General features: G+C 43.6%; 1 protein-coding gene across 1 annotated transcript in view; it reads right to left on the bottom strand.

Annotated features, from left to right (window-relative positions):
• The window catches only part of LOC134529099 (acidic mammalian chitinase-like), a 48,784-nt gene extending 43,028 nt beyond the window's left edge, over positions 1-5,756 (bottom strand). The window contains exons 1-2 of the mRNA XM_063362830.1: positions 5,615-5,756; positions 422-576 (exon numbers count right to left, since the gene is read on the bottom strand). Coding sequence (XP_063218900.1) covers positions 422-576; positions 5,615-5,673 — 214 coding nt within the window. The 5' untranslated portion in view covers positions 5,674-5,756. The remainder of the gene's footprint in view (positions 1-421; positions 577-5,614) is intronic.
• Between the last annotated feature and the right edge of the window lie 14,689 nt (positions 5,757-20,445).

Here is a 20,445-nt window from a genome sequence, read left to right as displayed (position 1 = left end):
GGCTCTCCAATCGTGTCAATAAAAGGATAACAATTTCACATTTCTTTACCAACTACATTTTACTGTCTACGTCTGACTAGAAGAATTCCCAAACCATTCCAAGGTTTGCCTCTCTCGTTTGCCACCCTGCTTATCTAACATTTGAGTTATGTTTTGGAGTTTTCAGGTGTACAAGCAAAGTCTGCATATACTGTTTGTCTACAAGCATCATTTTGTCTATTGGTTCCTTGTAAATAATAGCATGCGAGTTTCCTGCTTTTAGTGTACAATCACAAAAGGAGCATTCATAATAATGACTTAATAAACTACAAATTAGAAATAGATATTCGGACACCAAATAGCAACACACAAGAAGGCAAATTCTCACAACATAATATTAAATCCAAACAAATGTTAAAGCTAAATAATTTAGTTTACTTGCCTGAATTATTCTTACTAAACTCTTCCATGTTTATTACAATTCTTCTAGCATGTGAGGTCTTCATAATTTTCCAGGAAAAGTATGTGGCAAAAGAAGTGACTAAAATGATAATCACGACTGATGCCACTATTCCCAGAAAAGACCAAACATTTGACCTGAAACAGTATTTATTTCAAAAATTTGTTTTCCATGATTATAAAAAGATTAACAGCATAAGAATCTTAGTTACGAAAAATTTTTCAGGAACACTATACAAAATATTTAGGTCAGTGAAGTCTAAGGGGTGTTTAGTTTAATGCATCCAGTGATCTTTTATAGTCTGTACAATTTTACACAAAGATATAGGTCAAGTTAAGCGATATAACTATGTAATGAGAAAAAGATAAAAAATAAAAAAAAATATTTTGGCTAGTCTTCAGCTTATAGCTAGGTTGAACTAAGTCACTCCATATGATACCTATTGTAGACTCACTAATGCATTCACTCACATCATAAGTGCACCCAAAATAATTGTGGCTCTAAAGAATCTCGTGGGCATCCTGCCACTATCGAACTATCAATTTTGATATGAAATCTACACATACAACCTTTCCTAATGTCATATTGAAAATAGCTTTGACAATACCCAAAAAAGTAATTACTACTAGGCCTACAAGAATTATGTAGAATGTACACAGGTCAGAATTTGAACACAAAAACTGTGAATGCCTTTGGATCAGAATCTTCTCTGCATGCAGCCTCTCTTCATGACTGAAGTTTCCATTAACAGCACAACACGTTTTCAGTTTCTCTCAGACGTTTAGTTTTTGGGGCAAGTGTGTGCCACTTGATTCCTCTGCCAAGAAACTACACTCCCTCCCCTTGAGAAAAAAGGCCACCCGACCAGTGGTAGCAGAGCGTCAAAGAGTGCACACGTGCCTGACACACATAACTTTCCCCACCACACTGACTGACCTATGAACCCCTCAGCGGCCATGAGGCTGCTATGGCGATAAAGTCACTCTTTTGTGACTGTGTCGGTTCCTTGGGATATGATGGGGATCATAATTCCAGGCCACAGAGCCAGCACATAGGTGCAACTTAGGACATAAGCATTGTAATGGCAAAGGAAAGTTAAGTATAAATTGTATTTCAAGTTTCGAAAAACCTACTTGAACTCAAAGATATTACAAACGTATTAAAAAGTTGTGCTGAAAACAAATACAACAACAAACAATATTATAGGTTAGTGTTCACAAATAAATATCTTCAACTGTTATTATATCGTCGTACTGGAGCAATTAGTGTTTGTAAAACTTAGTCTGTAGCTGTAAACATACAAATGTGGAAAATAAACATAACATAATTCATTACTCTTAAATAAAAATAAATAATAATAAACAGAATTACCGTGTGGGAAGTCTTGTTACCGCACAAGGTGTTGTTGTAATAATGAAATTCATTTTAATAACGATTGTATTGCAATTGTAAGGAATTTTTAATGCTTATATTTCAAGTTTGTTTTATTATAATACGTAATTGTATTACAAAATTTTTTTTGTTGCATTGCATTTACAGAACGTAGTATTTTGAGTCACATTGTAATGAACGGGTGTAATGGGAGAAAAATTTTTTGGATTGAATTGCTAATATCGTTCATTTTCTGCGAAGAATACATGCGGTGCATTGAAGTAGGTGACATATTGATTTTTGCAGTCTTTCCAGGAAATTAGTTGATTACAGCCGTCATATATTCTGTGTTTGATATGGCTGGTGTTTCATGTATCCAAGTTTATCCCTGGATCCTGAAGGCTTGTTTGTACCTGATGGCATAATCCTGTTGGCTTGATACTGTGGTACATGATGCTTGCTGTTTTAGTTCAGTACATCGGAAGATACTGCACAAAAAAAAAAAATTGCAAAATAAGAAAGAATTATGATTGTAGTTTGAAAAAAAAATCCTTTTTATTCAAGTTACGATCATAATCATTATTAAATGACAATATTTTTTATATATACAGGATCTTCTGACGTACTGAATTAAAACAGCAAGCATCATGTACTACAGGATCAAGCCATTTGGATCTTTCAACGTACTGAACTAAAACAGCAAGCATCATGTACCACAGGATCAAGACAACATGATCATCCCATCAGCATCTTTTGACATACTGAATTAAAACAGCAAGCATCATGTACAACAGGATCATACCATCAGGAGCAAGCCTTCAGGATCCACGGATAAACTTTTTAGGTAAATATGTAGTTGAGCGGTATTTGCGAAAAAAAATGTTAAAAATCCGAAAATACCTTTATTAAACGCTCTTCAACTTCCTCTTTTCATTAAAAGCGGCGGAGGTAATAAATTCCAAATACTTTAGGAGATATCGAATTTTTAAATTTCATCATATGTAGTCGAGCGGTATTTGCGAAAAAAAATGTTCAAAGTCCGAAAATACCTTTATTAGATGCTCTTCAACTTCCTCTTTTCATTAAAAGCGGTGGAGATAAGAAATTCCAAATACTTTAGGAGATATCACCGTTCTTATTTTGCATACAAGACCTGTGTTTATCATTCGACCGTCGCCATTTTTTTATTTTGCCGTGTGTTTGTGAATGCCTAATTAATGAAAATGGTCGATTAGGTCAGGTCAGTTACATTATAAATACTTTGAAACTAAGCGTACATTAAAAATAATATGAAATTATTTCAATGGTTCTTTAGTTTTAAAGTATTTATAATGTAACTGACCTGACCTAACAAACCGGGACAAAGGATGAATAGTAACGGTAAATATTTACTTGGGCGGTATTTCCGAAAAAAAATGTTAAAAATCCGAAAATACCTTTATTTTATGCTCTTCAACTTCCTCTTTTCATTAAAAGTGGCGGAGGTAAGAAATTCCAAATACTTTAGGAGATATAAAATTTTTAAATTTCATCATATGTAGTTAACGGTATTTGCGAAAATAAATGTTAAAAATCCGAAAATACCTTTATCATATGCTCTTTAACTTCCTCTTTTCATTAAAAGCGGCGGAGATAAGAAATTCCAAATACTTTAGGAGATATCGAATTTTTTAATTTTGCAATACAAGACCTGTGGAACCATTCGAGCGGCGCCATTTTTGTTATTTTGCCGTGTGTTCGTGAATACGTGAATCGTGAATGCGTAATTAATAAAATGGTTGATTAGGTCAGGTCAGTTACATTATTAATACTTTCAAACTAAGCCGACATTAAAAATTATTTTGTGAATTAATTTTAATGGCTGTTTAGTTTAGAAATATTTATAATGTAACTGACCTGACCAAACAAACCCGGACAGAGGGTGAACAGTAAACTAAAATGGTCGATTAGGTCAGGTCAGTTACATTATAAATACTTTCAAACTAAGGTGATATTAAAAATAATGTGAAATAATTTTAATTATTCTTTAGTTTTAAATTATTTATAATGTAACTGACCTTACCTAACAAACCCGTAACAAAGGATGTACAGTAACAACTCACGTAAATTTTTTTGTTACTTATTACTTGCGCAACAATATCAAAATAACAAATAAGACTTTAAAATTAGAAACGTTAAAAACTCACCTAAGTCGGAGGCGGTAATTAAACACCGTTTTAAACAATAATTTAACTAAATAATCACGTATTAGTTCATTTGAATTCTGGCCTATCACGAACAACCACGTGACATCATTATCCAATAAAAAAATAGATACTCGTACGTAAACAAGAAACAATGGTGCACGCACGCCACCGGAATGCGCTGGTTTTGTGCTGAAATTTAAAAATTCGATATCTCCTAAAGTATTTGGAATTTCTAATCTCCGCCGCTTTTAATGAAAAGAGGAATTTAAAGAGCATATAATAAAGGTATTTTCGGAATTTTTAACATTTTTTTTCGCAAATACCGTTCAACTACATATGAAGAAATTAAAAAATTCGATATCTCCTAAAGTATTTGGAATTTCTAATCTCCGCCGATTTTAATGAAAAGAGGAAGTTGAAGAGCATAAAATAAAGGTATTTTCGGATTTTTAATTTTTTTTTTCGGAAATACCGCCCAAGTAAATATTTACCGAATTTTTAAATTTCATCATATGTAGTTGAACGGTATTTCCAAAAAAAAAATGTTAAAAATCCGAAAATACCTTTAGTAGATGCTCTTCAACTTCCTCTTTTCATTAAAAGCGGCGGAGATAAGAAATTCCAAATACTTTAGGAGATATCAAATTTTTAAATTTCATCACAATTATACCAGTGCATTCATGTGACATTCCGCATTGTTTCTTGTTTACGAGTATCTATTGATATGATGTCACGTGATTGATCGTGATAGGCCAGAATTCAAATGAACCAATACGTGATTATTTAAGTTAGTTCATTTATTGTTTTAAAACTGTGTTTAATTACCGCCTCCAACTTAGGCGAGTTTTTAACGTGGTAAATATTTTTAACATTTTTTTTTGGAAATAACGTTCAACTACATATGATGAAATTTAAAAATTCGATATCTCCTAAAGTATTTGGAATTTCTTACCTCCGCCGCTTTTAATGAAAAGAGGAAGTTAAAGGGCATAGAATAAAAGTATTTAGGGATTTTTAACATTTTTTTTTCGCAAATAGCGCCCAACTACATATTTACCAAAAATTCGATATCTCCTAAAGTATTTGGAATTTCTTACCTCCGCCGCTTTGAATGAAAAGAGGAAGTTAAAGAGCATAGAATAAAAGTATTTAGGGATTTTTAACATTTTTTTTCGCAAATACCGCCCAACTACATGTTTACCATAATGTAAGCTATATATAAAATATTATTTTTCAAAAACTAGTAGGAATTAAGAAACTATCCCTTCAGGGTATATTTAGGGATAAGTGTAGTGTGTGAAAACCATGTTTTCCAATTTTTTTTCTCTCCGTTCTAAAAAGCCGCTAAGTCCGATAATTACCTACCGGGATTTACTTGCGTGTTGAGACCCTTGCGTAGTTTATTAACCCAGCCTTCCCCCACAATTTACCTGGTCTCCACAGCCCTCCCTGCTAATGAGTTTCTTAGAAATCTGTCGGAAATGCAAACGCCTCTCCGCGAGATAGTGGCTACATTAATAATATTCTAAAAACACATCTGCTTAACTTCAAAATTACCATTAGATTAAAAAATCTATAAGTAGACGTGGATTGCCTTATGTTAAAAATTAAAACTAACCTCTTTTTTTCTGAAAGTAATTCATATTTAGCACTTGGTAATTGTCGCACCCGAGACATTTAGAATGTCTGACGTACAAAGCTTCAAAAATGAATATAAATATTTTGTTATCGAGCCTTCAGCGCTAAAAAATAAACAAGTCATAGACTACAAAACCAATTGCTTCCACCACTCATCACAAATAAAAGAGGTAACTTGTGAGTAATTGACGTTACGGCCACAGCACACGTGACATGTGGCAAAAAGTAGTCACGCGTGTGTATATATAGAAGTATGCAAAAATATATATGCTTATTGAAATTAATACAAAGACCAACAAATGAATACTCATATATCCTTGAGGACATTTAAAGCAGCGCATGGTTAGTGGGAGTACTCCATAAAATATAACCAAATACAAAATGTTAAGAAATCAAAATCAAATGAACGATAACCTAATGAGTAGTTCTTTACCAGGGGGCAGGAAAAACATCAACAAGAAAATAAGTAGGTTAACTATGATAAGAAATGTCCTAGTTAACAGAAGGCAAATTTATCATTAACAGGAACCAAATAACAAAGCTATTCTCATTGTAAAAATGAAAGTATTGTTATGTAGGAAACAAAAAAAAAAACTATTAATTTACGATACTGTTTACAAAAGACTGCAAATTGTCTTATTCGAGCCTCTGTGCAACTTGTCGTCGGCTGGTTGACTAGTCCCTGAAATTATACTCTTTCGCCGGCTACTCAGGGTTCGGTAGGGGGGTTCGGGCCGCGTGGCCGAGGGACTTAGTCTCCAGAATTAAAATTAACACAACACGAATAAAGTTCCCTGGTTCTTTATGCACGGTAAGATGAACAACTTAAATGGGGCTGCCGCGTTTCCGCCTGTGACTATTTCTATAGGGCGAAGCCCGGTTCCGCGCACTTATATTGTACTGAAAAATACGGGACGTCCCGACCGTGACGAGTATTACCCACGCAGCAAAGACTTGAATTCGCTTTGACTCGTGCAATAAGATGACTGTCTGACTGGACAACACAATGTCCGGGAGGAAACGTAAAAACACAGTACACACGATGGCGAATATCCAGTTTACAAAAATACTCCGCGACTCGCAAAACTTAAGAGAAGAACACACGCGAGAAAAATGACAAGATGAAAAACGCGACTGAGTGACGAGGTGACATACTCGACTGAATGACAAGGCGACTGCAAAGCTGAAATCCCTTCTGCTCGGCAAAGTCTGGAACTACAGCAAAATACCGCTCCCGCTCCAATCACACCATCCCGGAGCGACGTCGCAGACACGTCCGCTGTCTCTCGCGTCCAGCTGCCGACTGACTTCCCACTAGCGCGGAGCGGCCCGCTTCCGTGACCGCTGCCCCTTGCGTCTGACTGACGACTGCTCTCCTCCCCAGCCTGGTGCGCCCGAGCGCCCGCGTCTCTCCCCTCTCCTCGAGCCCGCAGAACACGCTCATTGGTCACAGGCGGAAGCCACGGCCGTGGCGCCCGGTGAACAAATGAAAACTTATAATACATAAAACTTCAAATAATAAAATGAACTATTTACAATAAAAGAATGTTAATGAATATTTACAATAATTAGTCACACTGTAACACAGTGTACAGTCCTTATGAATTTTACAGTTGATTTCCCCTGGCGCGCGAATCTGTCTCCCCCCCCTGCCCTAGCCGCACAGCACAATCGGCGCACACGCAACACAGGGCAGGAGAAGGTGTTGGCGTGGCATAACGGGCTGTGAGAGCTTGGTTGACACTTGGGTCGACGTCAGACTCATTAAAAATGGCTCGGAACAACGATGTATTATTACTATAAGAATATTTACTTTTTACTTAACTCTAAAATAATAGACCTTCTTGAAAACATAAAAATATGGCAACTCGTTTCAGCTCATATCTAGTCTCTTTCAAACATTTTATCAAACTGTAGTATTAAGCGTTTTTGGTGCTAAACGAAAGTGACACTGAAAGTAAGCCCTCGGTTATTCGAGTGATGACTCATACAACACTCGCCTTAGAGATAATTGAAAATGAGAGACCACTTAAGGGCCTCACTGTAACGAGTTGTCTTGTAGTCGTGGTGCTTGACGTGTAGAACACTACTCCCCAACAATGCTCAACACAGACTTCGCTAGCATGGACCAGTTGTAGAACACCAAGATGACTACAACAGCTGGGTGAAAGAGCACCACACATCGCTCTTCCGATCGCCGACACTCGTGATCTGTCACATTCATAATGGAGAATTACTATCCAGCCAACTTCTCCACATTGTTCCCACTGTGTAGGTCTGTCAGTGACTCAGACACGTCACACTTCTGTCTTTCCCAATTCGTTGAACACTGAAGTCCAGTGTTGGTAAGTCAGAGTCGGTTGTTTATTGCTCTACCTTAATATGTCAGCCACTGACCCTGTCACACACACTAAGTCCTCTGTAAAGCCTCCGATAACATGTGCCTTTCTAGCAGCGATACTATCTTCTGCTCGCCCATTCGCACTTACTTTAAAAGTAAACACACCACAGGTGGAAACTTGCCCATACCCAAATATTGTAAATCAGCTGAGTGGTTTTTCACAATTTACTCGCTCAGCGAGTACCCACTCACTCCGCGAGTGGCATCAATAAGTAACTGAACGCGTTACCTTTTTTTTGGGTATCTTCTGCTTGCACCTTTGGCACTGAACATGTAAAGTCCGAACTCAACTTAAAAAGTTAAAGTCAAACTTAACTCACTTCTGAGACTTAGTCCAATGTGCAGGTCATTGTGTTGTCGAGCGAAGCGACATTGCTTCATGACATTGTTATGGTCAGCATGGCAGCAGAATGACATACATAGTCGGTCGGCAGTTAGAGCTTTCGTCTCAGCTCTCCGAAGACTATGAAGACTTCGGCCAAACCTGGTTCTTATATACTCCCTCGGCTGGTATCGACTTTGTGGGAGAACCCTCCAGAAATATAGAGCTACTTCCCAACCTCCTGAGGAGGGGGAAGGGGTGGACAGGTCAGGTGACTAGTCACATGGTACCCCCTCTACTTCCGCACCTCGAGCACACCTTGGAGTCTCTGTGTATGAAGTATGCTTGAGGGGTAAGCAACCAGAAGTGCCTCTCTGTTCTACTGGTGGTGTCACATCCAGGGGCTAATTCACAAAACATCATTATAATCAGTATTACATTACGGGTGGAAAACCAACCACAAAAATTGCACTGCAACCAAGTAAGGTAGGTGGCTGAGCCGTAGGATTGAGCAATTTGCATTATCATTAGTTTTATTCAGAATGGCATGGCTTATCGCGCTGCAATCATTTGAAGCAAGTGGCCAAGCCATAGGTTTTAGCAGTTTGTGTCGTCATGAGTTTACTCAGAATGGCATCGCTACTCACACTGCGACCATATGAAGCGGGTGGCCCAGACGTAGGATTTAGCAGTTTTTGTTGTCATACTTTTCATTCAGAATGGCATGGTCTTTTGCACTGCAACTATTTGAGGCATGTGGCCCGGCCACTGTATTTAGCAGTTTTCATCATCATGTGTTTTTCTCAGGATGGGTTAACTACTCGCACTTTAACCAGTTGTGGCAGGTGGCTCAGCCGAAGGATTTAGCAGTTTGTGTTTTTATGAGTTTCACTCAAAATGTCATGACTAATTGCACTGCAACCATGTGTAGCAGGTATTCCAGACATATGATTTAGCATGTGGTATCTCCACATGCTAAAGGCTGAGTTTCACTCTGAATGGATTGACTGCTTACACTGTTACAAGTTGAGGTTGGTTGCCCAGTTGCATGATCAAGCATTTGGCTTCGCCGCAAGTCACATGAAATGATGCCATGGCTAATTGCACTGAGACCAGTTAAGGCGAGTGGCCCGACTGCAGGTTTTAGTAATTGGCTGTCTCTGCGAGTGGCATGCCAGAATGGCATGGGTACTCGCAGTCTTTCAAGTCGAGTTGGTGGCTATGTTTACTTGTGCACCCACCTCTCGTGCATTTGTTTCACAGCATCCACAGAACAGCGAGTCGGCAGGACTCGGACTGGACCAGCATGGTGTCGAAACGAAGGAGATCGCGTCAGACTATTGGAACTCGAATAGATGCATGTCTCTTGGCCAGCGAGAACTCGCAGACCTCAGTGGAAAACATAAGCATATGCAGAGCAGTTCCAAGGGCAGGCCATGACCAGGGGCTAGGGCTATGGTGGGCATCGCTCGGATAGCAGGTCAGCGAGTGGCAGAATAACTGGTCTGCTACCACCCTCGAGGTGAGCTAGGCCGTGTGTCAGACGGAGGGATGTACCACATGGAGGAACTCTTACGCAGCAGCAGATTGATGACGATGATTGCATCTTTTCTTCCCTCGGGCGCATCGCATCCAAGAAGGGCGAGGGAGGATGTGGAAGCATGAACTACTGGAAACTAACAAAAAAGTGAGCGAACAGCAAACAGGATGCTGAATCACGTCACACTATTATTTTTCTGAATACAATTTCAGCTGGGAATTGTGAGCTTTTCTAAACTAAAAAAAAAACTTCAAACTCTGTTAAAGATTTTTGTTACTTCCTAAAAATCTCGAAATATTGAAAGAACTACAGTGTTGAGCGATCAGTTTACAATTATTGTTGTCAATTAACTACGAAAATAAGAAAATACAGCAAACTATATCGTCCACCTTATAATTATGTTTTCTCTTTGACACATTGTAGTGCTCGGCCACCTATTGGCACATTTTCCAGGGTATACAAAAGGAATATTTGCCTTATGGGGATTTTGAGCTCTAATCGCCAAATTAATTGGATGCCTCATGTTAATGGTGCAGACGAAATGGTTTTGCCTTTATTAAGTCTTTCCAGGTGTTGTAGATCAGTACTCGATATCTTTAGTCAGGTTATTTGTACAGGTCTTCCAATATACCTATAGGGTGTCCGTGAAAAACCGCACTTTTTTTTGGATCAGATAGAGAATGAATTTCTGAGACAGGAAGTCTTTGCCGATTTTCGATCTGACACATAGGTAATTAGTAATTAATTAAAATAGTTAACCAATGATGAGCGCGCTCTAAGAGAATGAAGAAGAGTGGGGGGACTGTGCTTATCGGGAGAGAGAGAGAGAGAGAGAGAGAGAGAGGCGCGAGGTACTACTGCTTACTGTCTCTCACGGCGCGCCAAGAGTATAAGAGGGCAAGCAGCAGTAAGCGAGCATGTGTGTGTGTCTGAGTAAATGTCAATTGTTTTTATCATTAGTTCGAGCAATTTGTTTATTGCTGTCAGTCTTCTGTATACACACAAACATGCTCGCTTACTGCTGCTTGCCCCCTTATACTCTTGGCGCGCCGTGAGAGACAGTAAGCAGTAGTACCTCGCGCCTCTCTCTCTCTCTCTCTCTCTTTCTCTCTCTCCCTCCCGGTAAGCACAGTCCCCCCACTCTTCTTCATTCTCTTAGAGCGCGCTCATCATTGGTTAACTATTTTAATTAGTTACTAATTACCTATGTGTCAGATCAACATTCCTGCCCGAGCTTCTGGAGTGAGCGGACCTGTCCCTCAGCTCATAGAACCATGCCTAGGAGAATCAGCTTCCAAGATCGCTACGAGAGTGGAATCGCCTCCGACTACAAGGGCCCGATTTTCGCCGTGGAGCTGCACTCAACGAGTGGAATTCCGGTGGACCTAGGCGCGCGGCTTGCGAAACATGCTTCGCTGTGCAAGGCCCACCTCTGGCTTTGCCTGGAGGACAGGAACAGGCCCACAGTCTACACATGGTGTTCGCAAGAAATGATCGACCTAGAGTACTTCGCGAAACAAATGCAACCCCCGCTGTAAATCGTGGAGCCGGCGGTCCGCATGTATTCGTGTACCGCCAAGTACATCTCGTGGGCAACCTACCAGATTGTGCTGTCGGTCGAGATGGATACTGCGCGACTTGCACCTATCAACATCCTAGCAACAACACCGCCCCAGAAGAAGGAAGCTTCGACGCAGTCCTCGCCTGCTCAGCCTGCCCCAGAGCTGCGTAACAGCAGCTGCCAGACCAACCTAGCAGAGCGGCGCGGACACAAAGGGAGCCAGACTCTCGGCCCAGCCAAGTGCCTGGAAACAGGCACCCAAACAGCTGTTTTAACAGCTTCGAAGAGCTCAACTGCAACACTTCCAGCAGCACCAGAGTACTCTCCGCTGCTGCCACCAGTGGCTTCTGCAGCAACACAGACCGCTCCCAAAGCGGCCTCAGCTGCGGGGAAATCGGCGCGGCAGCCCTCGAAGGAGCAGCCCAGTCAGCGCCCACAAGAACACCGCGCGCCCTGGCACTTTGTCGTCCTCAGGGGCGGCAGAGGGGCCGGGGTGCCTGCAGCAGAGATAGACGCAGCCTTGCGCTCGGCCGGCCACAAGCCGACCAGGTGCTGGCGCGTCTGCAGCAGGGCAACAGGGCGCCTCACCGGCCTCTACAGAGTGGCCTTCGCCACTGTTCAGGAGGCCACTCGCCTGCTAGAGGCCGGCCTCACCATCAGAGGCGCCCACTTCGCAGCAGAGGCTGCACACTCCAAGCTGCAGCTCCCCAGGGCCTGGGGCCACGACGTGCTGCAACCAATCCCTCGCGGCGCAGTGATGCAGTTGGCAGAAATGCTAACTGCGGTGCTGAGCCGTCATAGGTAAACCACGAGCCAGCTGTGGGCAGAGGGGACTCGTACCCTCCGCCGGCCTAGCCCTTTCTCCCGTTAAAGGGAGGGGGTCAGCAGCCTACGGTCTCAGGAATCTCGCCACACAGACAACACACTTAGATATACACAGTAAATTAGTCCAGCCATTGCCCACAAGCACAAATAAATCAACACATTTTAAACAACAAATAATAATCAAGACAACATGAGCAGCTAAGGCCAACTGCTCAGCTTAACTTAATATTCACCCCCCTTCCCCCTTTAAAATTAAACTTAAAGGGAGGGCTGGACAACACTACGAGTTTAAAGTAGAGTCAACACACGAAATTAATTAAAAAATCAAGGCCACGTGCATTCATCACAGCTTCACAGCATTTTTAGAAAACAATTTTAGAAAAGCCAAAACATAAATTTTATAGGTGAAAACAGGAGGTTATGGGTCGCAGGACGCGACCTGGTACTCCTAAAGGGCCTCGGGGTTCGATGCCAAGTCGCGGCATTCGGGCTCCTAGGCCCACACTGGCGATGGTGAAAGCCCTGTTAGCCGGACGAGAGTCTGCCTGGGATTGCTTCATTAAGCAAAAAAAAAAAAAAAAAAAAAATTTCTGAGCCACGTGTCAGATCAAAAATCGGCAAAGACTTCCGTCTCAGAAATTTATTCTCTATCTGATAAAAAAAAACGTGCGGTCTTTCACGGCCATCCTGTATATCCAAGAAATCTCTTCGTCGAAATGATTTATGACACTGACTGCAACTAAATGGTTTTTGGTAAAGACCCAAAACACATTCTCTTCTGTCATGACGTTTAGCATTGATTCTCAAAGTAAACTCATTGTCGCAGTATCTTCAATGATGTATTTTTGATACAGGTACAGACAACGAACCATGATACATTTTAGCTTTTGCGACAAATGCTAGATGCAAACTGAGAGTTTTAAATTGGAACAATTACTTAAATATAATTTTTGCAAATGTTTCATCAGCGAGAGTTATTTATCTCATACAAGAAACTTGTCGCAAGTAGTTCTGCTTATCAACAACAGATATCGCTACATGTTGTGATGAAGTAAATATTATTTATTTTTTATGTGGGTTGCGGGATGCTCACTAACTATCACAAGAGAAGGAAGGCTTTGTTAGACATAAAGTTTGTCTTACATTATAGTGCTTCTCAACTGTCTCAAGGCATATTATTTGACTGAGTAATGGATGTTTTTTGTTTGAATTCCATTTGATAATTTTTTTTTAGTGATATATTGGTAGGAGAAATTCTCAAATTAAATGTAACTCTGAATAAAATTGCGTGACTCATTAAGCAAAAAAAAAAAAAATCGTGCAGAGATAGATTTCTCAGAAATAACCAGAAGCACTCGGAGAACATCAGGAAGAATACCATCAAAATATTGGCTGGAATAATCGGGAACACATTTAATCAATATCAGCAAATCTCATAAAAAATAATATACCTAAAAATCATTTAAAAATAAAATAAAAATATAAAACAACAAAATAATAAAAAAAAACTAAAATGCAAAAAAAAAAAAAAAAAATAGTCTTGTGCTAGAACTCTATCCTTGTTCAACACAGGAGAAGTTCACAAGCTGGCAGAATCTGCTCCTGCCGAAGAAGTGCGACTTTCCACCATCGACCTCCTGGCTAAATACTCCTGCTAAGAAAAGCACTGAAGCAAACATTTCACAGTATATACGAGGTGCGTTCCAAAACGCAATAAGAGTGATTTTCAAAAATGAATATATATTGAAGTAAAAACAATTCAATGTTATCTCTTTCAAAGTCTGATCTTTTGAGAAGCTATACAGCGGTTCCGGCGATTTTCCCACTCTTCACAGCAATGGGTGAAGTCATTTTCTGTAAGTCTGCGAGTGATCATGGTGCCGAGGATCCTTTGTCAAAAAACAAGCTCTGTTGCCTTCGTTTAGCTTCATTTCAGCTGTTAAATAGTGAAACAAACACCAAACAACGTGGTTACACCTCGAAAGCAGCACTGGCCAGGAGCGAGTGGTTCGCTCGCCCGGCGAGTTCCGGTGAAGGAAGCTCACGCCTGGACACTTTCCACAGGACTACTCGCTCTGGCCTCTCCTTGCTTGGCCGGCCTCGCGCTCGATATTCGCTCCGTGGAATGCATGAGTTGACTGCACTGGCGATCTTATACCGGAGGTTACGCCACACTCGTCCAGCGAGTCCCGGCGAAGGACGCTCACGCCTGGACACTTTCCACAGGACTACTCGCTCTGGCCTCTCCTTGCTTGGCCGGCCTCGCGCTCGATATTCGCTCCGTGGAATGCATGAGTTGACTGCACTGGCGATCTTATACCGGAGGTTACGCCACACTCGTCCAGCGAGTCCCGGCGAAGGACGCTCACGCCTGGACACTTTCCACAGGACTACTCGCTCTGGCCTCTCCTTGCTTGGCCGGCCTCGCGCTCGATATTCGCTCCGTGGAATGCATGAGTTGACTGCACTGGCGATCTTATACCGGAGGTTACGCCACACTCGTCCAGCGAGTCCCGGCGAAGGACGCTCACGCCTGGACACTTTCCACAGGACTACTCGCTCTGGCCTCTCCTTGCTTGGCCGGCCTCGCGCTCGATATTCGCTCCGTGGAATGCATGAGTTGACTGCACTGGCGATCTTATACCGGAGGTTACGCCACACTCGTCCAGCGAGTCCCGGCGAAGGACGCTCACGCCTGGACACTTTCCACAGGACTACTCGCTCTGGCCTCTCCTTGCTTGGCCGGCCTCGCGCTCGATATTCGCTCCGTGGAATGCATGAGTTGACTGCACTGGCGATCTTATACCGGAGGTTACGCCACACTCGTCCAGCGAGTCCCGGCGAAGGACGCTCACGCCTGGACACTTTCCACAGGACTACTCGCTCTGGCCTCTCCTTGCTTGGCCGGCCTCGCGCTCGATATTCGCTCCGTGGAATGCATGAGTTGACTGCACTGGCGATCTTATACCGGAGGTTACGCCACACTCGTCCAGCGAGTCCCGGCGAAGGACGCTCACGCCTGGACACTTTCCACAGGACTACTCGCTCTGGCCTCTCCTTGCTTGGCCGGCCTCGCGCTCGATATTCGCTCCGTGGAATGCATGAGTTGACTGCACTGGCGATCTTATACCGGAGGTTACGCCACACTCGTCCAGCGAGTCCCGGCGAAGGACGCTCACGCCTGGACACTTTCCACAGGACTACTCGCTCTGGCCTCTCCTTGCTTGGCCGGCCTCGCGCTCGATATTCGCTCCGTGGAATGCATGAGTTGACTGCACTGGCGATCTTATACCGGAGGTTACGCCACACTCGTCCAGCGAGTCCCGGCGAAGGACGCTCACGCCTGGACACTTTCCACGGGACTACTCGCTCTGGCTTCTCCTTGCTTGGCCGGCTTCGCGCTCGATATTCGCCCCATGGGATGCATGAGTTGACTGCACTGGCGATCTTATACCGGAGGTTACGCCACACTCGTCCAGCGAGTCCCGGCGAAGGACGCTCACGCCTGGACACTTTCCACGGGACTACTCGCTCTGGCTTCTCCTTGCTTGGCCGGCTTCGCGCTCGATATTCGCCCCATGGGATGCATGAGTTGACTGCACTGGCGATCTTATACCGGAGGTTACGCCACACTCGTCCAGCGAGTCCCGGCGAAGGACGCTCACGCCTGGACACTTTCCACAGGACTACTCGCTCTGGCCTCTCCTTGCTTGGCCGGCCTCGCGCTCGATATTCGCTCCGTGGAATGCATGAGTTGACTGCACTGGCGATCTTATACCGGAGGTTACGCCACACTCGTCCAGCGAGTCCCGGCGAAGGACGCTCACGCCTGGACACTTTCCACAGGACTACTCGCTCTGGCTTCTCCTTGCTTGGCCGGCCTCGCGCTCGATATTCGCTCCGTGGAATGCATGAGTTGACTGCACTGGCGATCTTATACCGGAGGTTACGCCACACTCGTCCAGCGAGTCCCGGCGAAGGACGCTCACGCCTGGACACTTTCCACGGGACTACTCGCTCTGGCTTCTCCTTGCTTGGCCGGCTTCGCGCTCGATATTCGCCCCATGGGATGCATGAGTTGACTGCACTGGCGATCTTATACCGGAGGTTACGCCACACTCGTCCAGCGAGTCCCGGCGAAGGACGCTCACGCCTGGACACTTTCCACAGGACTACTCGCTCTGGCCTCTCCTTGCTTGGCCGGCCTCGCGCTCGATATTCGCTCCGTGGAATGCATGAGTTGACTGCACTGGCGATCTTATACCGGAGGTTACGCCACACTCGTCCAGCGAGTCCCGGCGAAGGACGCTCACGCCTGGACACTTTCCACAGGACTACTCGCTCTGGCCTCTCCTTGCTTGGCCGGCCTCGCGCTCGATATTCGCTCCGTGGAATGCATGAGTTGACTGCACTGGCGATCTTATACCGGAGGTTACGCCACACTCGTCCAGCGAGTCCTGGCGAAGGACGCTCACGTCTGGACACTTTCCACAGGACTACTCGCTCTGGCCTCTCCTTGCTTGGCCGGCCTCGCGCTCGATATTCGCTCCGTGGAATGCATGAGTTGACTGCACTGGCGATCTTATACCGGAGGTTACGCCACACTCGTCCAGCGAGTCCCGGCGAAGGACGCTCACGCCTGGACACTTTCCACGGGACTACTCGCTCTGGCTTCTCCTTGCTTGGCCGGCTTCGCGCTCGATATTCGCCCCATGGGATGCATGAGTTGACTGCACTGGCGGTCTTATATCGGAGGTAACGCCACACTCGTCCAGCGAGTTCCGGTGAAGGACGCTCACGCCTGGACACTTTCCACGGGACTACTCGCTCTGGCTTCTCCTTGCTTGGCCGGCCTCGCGCTCGATATTCGCCCCATGGGATGCATGAGTTGACTGCACTGGCGGTCTTATATCGGAGGTAACGCCACACTCGTCCAGCGAGTTCCGGTGAAGGACGCTCACGCCTGGACACTTTCCACGGGACTACTCGCTCTGGCTTCTCCTTGCTTGGCCGGCTTCGCGCTCGATATTCGCCCCATGGGATGCATGAGTTGACTGCACTGGCGGTCTTATATCGGAGGTAACGCCACACTCGTCCAGCGAGTTCCGGTGAAGGACGCTCACGCCTGGACACTTTCCACGGGACTACTCGCTCTGACATCTCCTTGCTTGGCCGGCTTCGCGCTCGATATTCGCCCCATGGAATACATGCGTTGTCTGCACTGGCGATCTTATACCGGAGGCTACGCCACACTCGCCCAGCGAGTGTCTTACTCGTTCACGTGCCTCTCTGCCAAAATGGCCGTTGGATCCTGCATAGGCCGGTCTGTGGTAGACTCGCTGACATGACACGTTTTACAACTCGTCGTCCTCAATCCCTTAGTCACCGAGCAGTGTGTCAGACATCTTTTGATGTCCCAGACTATAATTGCCTGGGCGGCTTCACCTCCATATACACCGCTGCTCCAGTCTTCGATAACTTTTTCTATCGTTCTCAGCTAATCTGGGTTTCCGCCACTTTCACATAACTTCAAGTCTACCTGTCTCTAAATCGCGACCGGAGAGGACTCAACCACGAGCGGGGTTGCTGTCATAACTTAGAAACACATAACTTAGAAACACACAAGATATAAATTTCTAAGTTATGCATGTTCTAAGTTATGTGTTTCTAAGTTATGACTATTCTAAGTCGTGTGATTCGGCGTTGTGTATTTTCAAGTGACGTGTTCCTAAGTAGTGATAGTTCTAAATGATGTGTTTCTAAGTTGTGTGTTTCTTAGTTATGATAGTTCTGAGTTATGAAGTTTATAAGTTGTTGTGTTTTCTGCGTTATGTGTTTCTTAGTTATGATCGTTATAACTCATGACAGTCCTAAGTCACGTGGATTCTTTTCGAAAATTCTAACTTACGACTGTTCTAAGTTGTGAGTTTCCAAGTTTGTGTGCGGAGTCGCCTCGATCGCGTGGCGCTCACGCTCACAGGGTTGCGGTCAGGCGGCAGTTCCACACACAGAGGCGCACCCAGGAATTTTTTTTTTTTTGGGGGGGGGAGGGGGTTTGAAGTTTGTTTTTTTATGAAGGAACACTGGTTTCAAAAATAAAAGAGGGGGGGGGGGGTCCGGGGGTCCTCTCCCGGGAAAATTTGGATTTCTAGGTGAAAATTGGTGCTATTTAAGAAGTTTTTGTATATAATTATTGAATATACTGCTGGTAGAAAAAAGAATAATTTTTAGTACGGTAATAAATTTTTTTTTAGACAAGAATCAAACAAAGATACCTTTATCAAACCCAGGGCCTCGTCCGCTCATAATCAGTAAGTATTATTTTAATACCATGAGAATCATAGCATGCATTAAAGTCCACATTCTGTGCAACTTAAATCACTGACACTGATGGTTTGCTTTTTACTGCATTCACACACACAAATTAAGTTTATTCTACGAGTAAAAACAAAGGGTATAAAATTCACACACATAATGTCTAGTTAAAACTGCAAAAAATACAGTTTAAAATTATGCAAAAATTGAGATAAACGTAGCACACAAATAATTCTTAGTTTTTATATAACACAAACTAATTTGTAAAAAAATTAAAGTAATTCACGGTAGCAGACTACAAATGTAATAAATACTATCACCATAATGTATACACTGACGTGAAAACATCTCACAAAGTTTGGTAGATTGAGCGCTGCCCATAGACCATCGTACCTATTTTTCTGGGACTGGGAATGTTTTTACTTTATCCATTCTAGATTTTTTCTTCACATATTCGGAGGGGATTTAAACCCCCCAACCCCCCCCCCCCCTGGGTGAGCCACTGTCCACACACGTTTTAAAGGGGCGTTACGGAAAAGCTACCCGTAACACTCGTCGCTCACCGAGCTGTGACAGCTCGCTTATATGCACTCGAGTTATCTGCAGTTTCCCCTCGCCCATTCATTCAGGCAATGTTCCGTTCCCATCTCACCATCTTGCATGGTTTCAGTGACCTCGATGGCAATGGATTTTTTAAAAAAAAATTGGTTGTCTCTAAAATCGGTTTACGGACGATAGTTTAACGTGACAACGTCATAACAAAACATTGATGAAATGGTTGCATAGTTTTATGAATAAAATTGAATCATTTTTATTGAATGATCACTATTTTGTATGGATACAAAGAAGGAGTGAAATGAAATCTACAATTTAAATGATAAATTTACTTTTATTTGCACTCATTAATTCAAATATGTTTATTACTTTAACGAAGTGATTATTTTAACTATAACTTTTATACATGTATGCTATTTAACTTCTTCCAATCTGTGTTATTCTGTTAAGGATAGGACGATAATAGAAAAAGTAGGAAACGAATGGGAGTGTTTCAAGTTTAATGTGCCTCGAAAAAGTCAAATCGATGGTTGTTCCAATCGAGTGGAAGAGAGATAGATGCGGAGCAAGCGAACAATGAGCGTAACGGGACACAGCGTAACGGGACAATGTGCGTAACGGGACAATGAGTCATCCTTTTTCGTGTGTGCAGCCGGCGTTCATCGATTTATTAGACGTTGTCACGTCAAAATCAATTTAGTTTCTTCTAACTGTTGTTCCGGCACCACGCGGTAACAAGCGAGGCTCAGACTTGTTGCTTAATCAGGCAACACCGCCGCAGGGTAAGCTGCAACTGTACTGTCATCATTAGAGACCTGCAAAATTTGCGGTTTCGATGGCCTTCAGGATAGACTGCACATACCCCTGTACACTCGGGCAAATAACGCAAGTTCATTGGCTGCCGACTTGTAAGTCGTCTCAGCTGGTTTGTCTGTGATTCGATTCTTCTTTGGTTGAGGGTTTATAACTGGTTGAGATTCGTCCAAATGAACAGTAAGCCAATAGCAAAATTATCTAAGAGGTATATGTGTTTGAATTCTAGCCTATCACCGAATGAATCCGCGAATTTTGCAGGTCTCTAGTCATCACAGCCATGGCGGGCCTCGAGGTCCGAGTGCAAGATCCGGGCATCGAACCGCGGGCCCGCGTGTAGTTCCAGGCCGCGGATTGCCGCCCACTGCCTCTGGTTGTGGAAATATATATTTGGTTTTAATGGCGATGCAGATAACGGCTGTTTGGTGACTCGAACCCGCGCTGCTACAAGCGAGAAGCGCCGGACGAGAGCTGCCGGT

This window comes from Bacillus rossius, chromosome 2, assembly GCF_032445375.1.
Source record: "Bacillus rossius redtenbacheri isolate Brsri chromosome 2, Brsri_v3, whole genome shotgun sequence".
Lineage (NCBI taxonomy): Eukaryota > Metazoa > Arthropoda > Insecta > Phasmatodea > Bacillidae > Bacillus > Bacillus rossius.
Note: the sequence above shows the minus strand (reverse complement) of the source record. Positions and strands in the feature narration are given on the sequence as shown.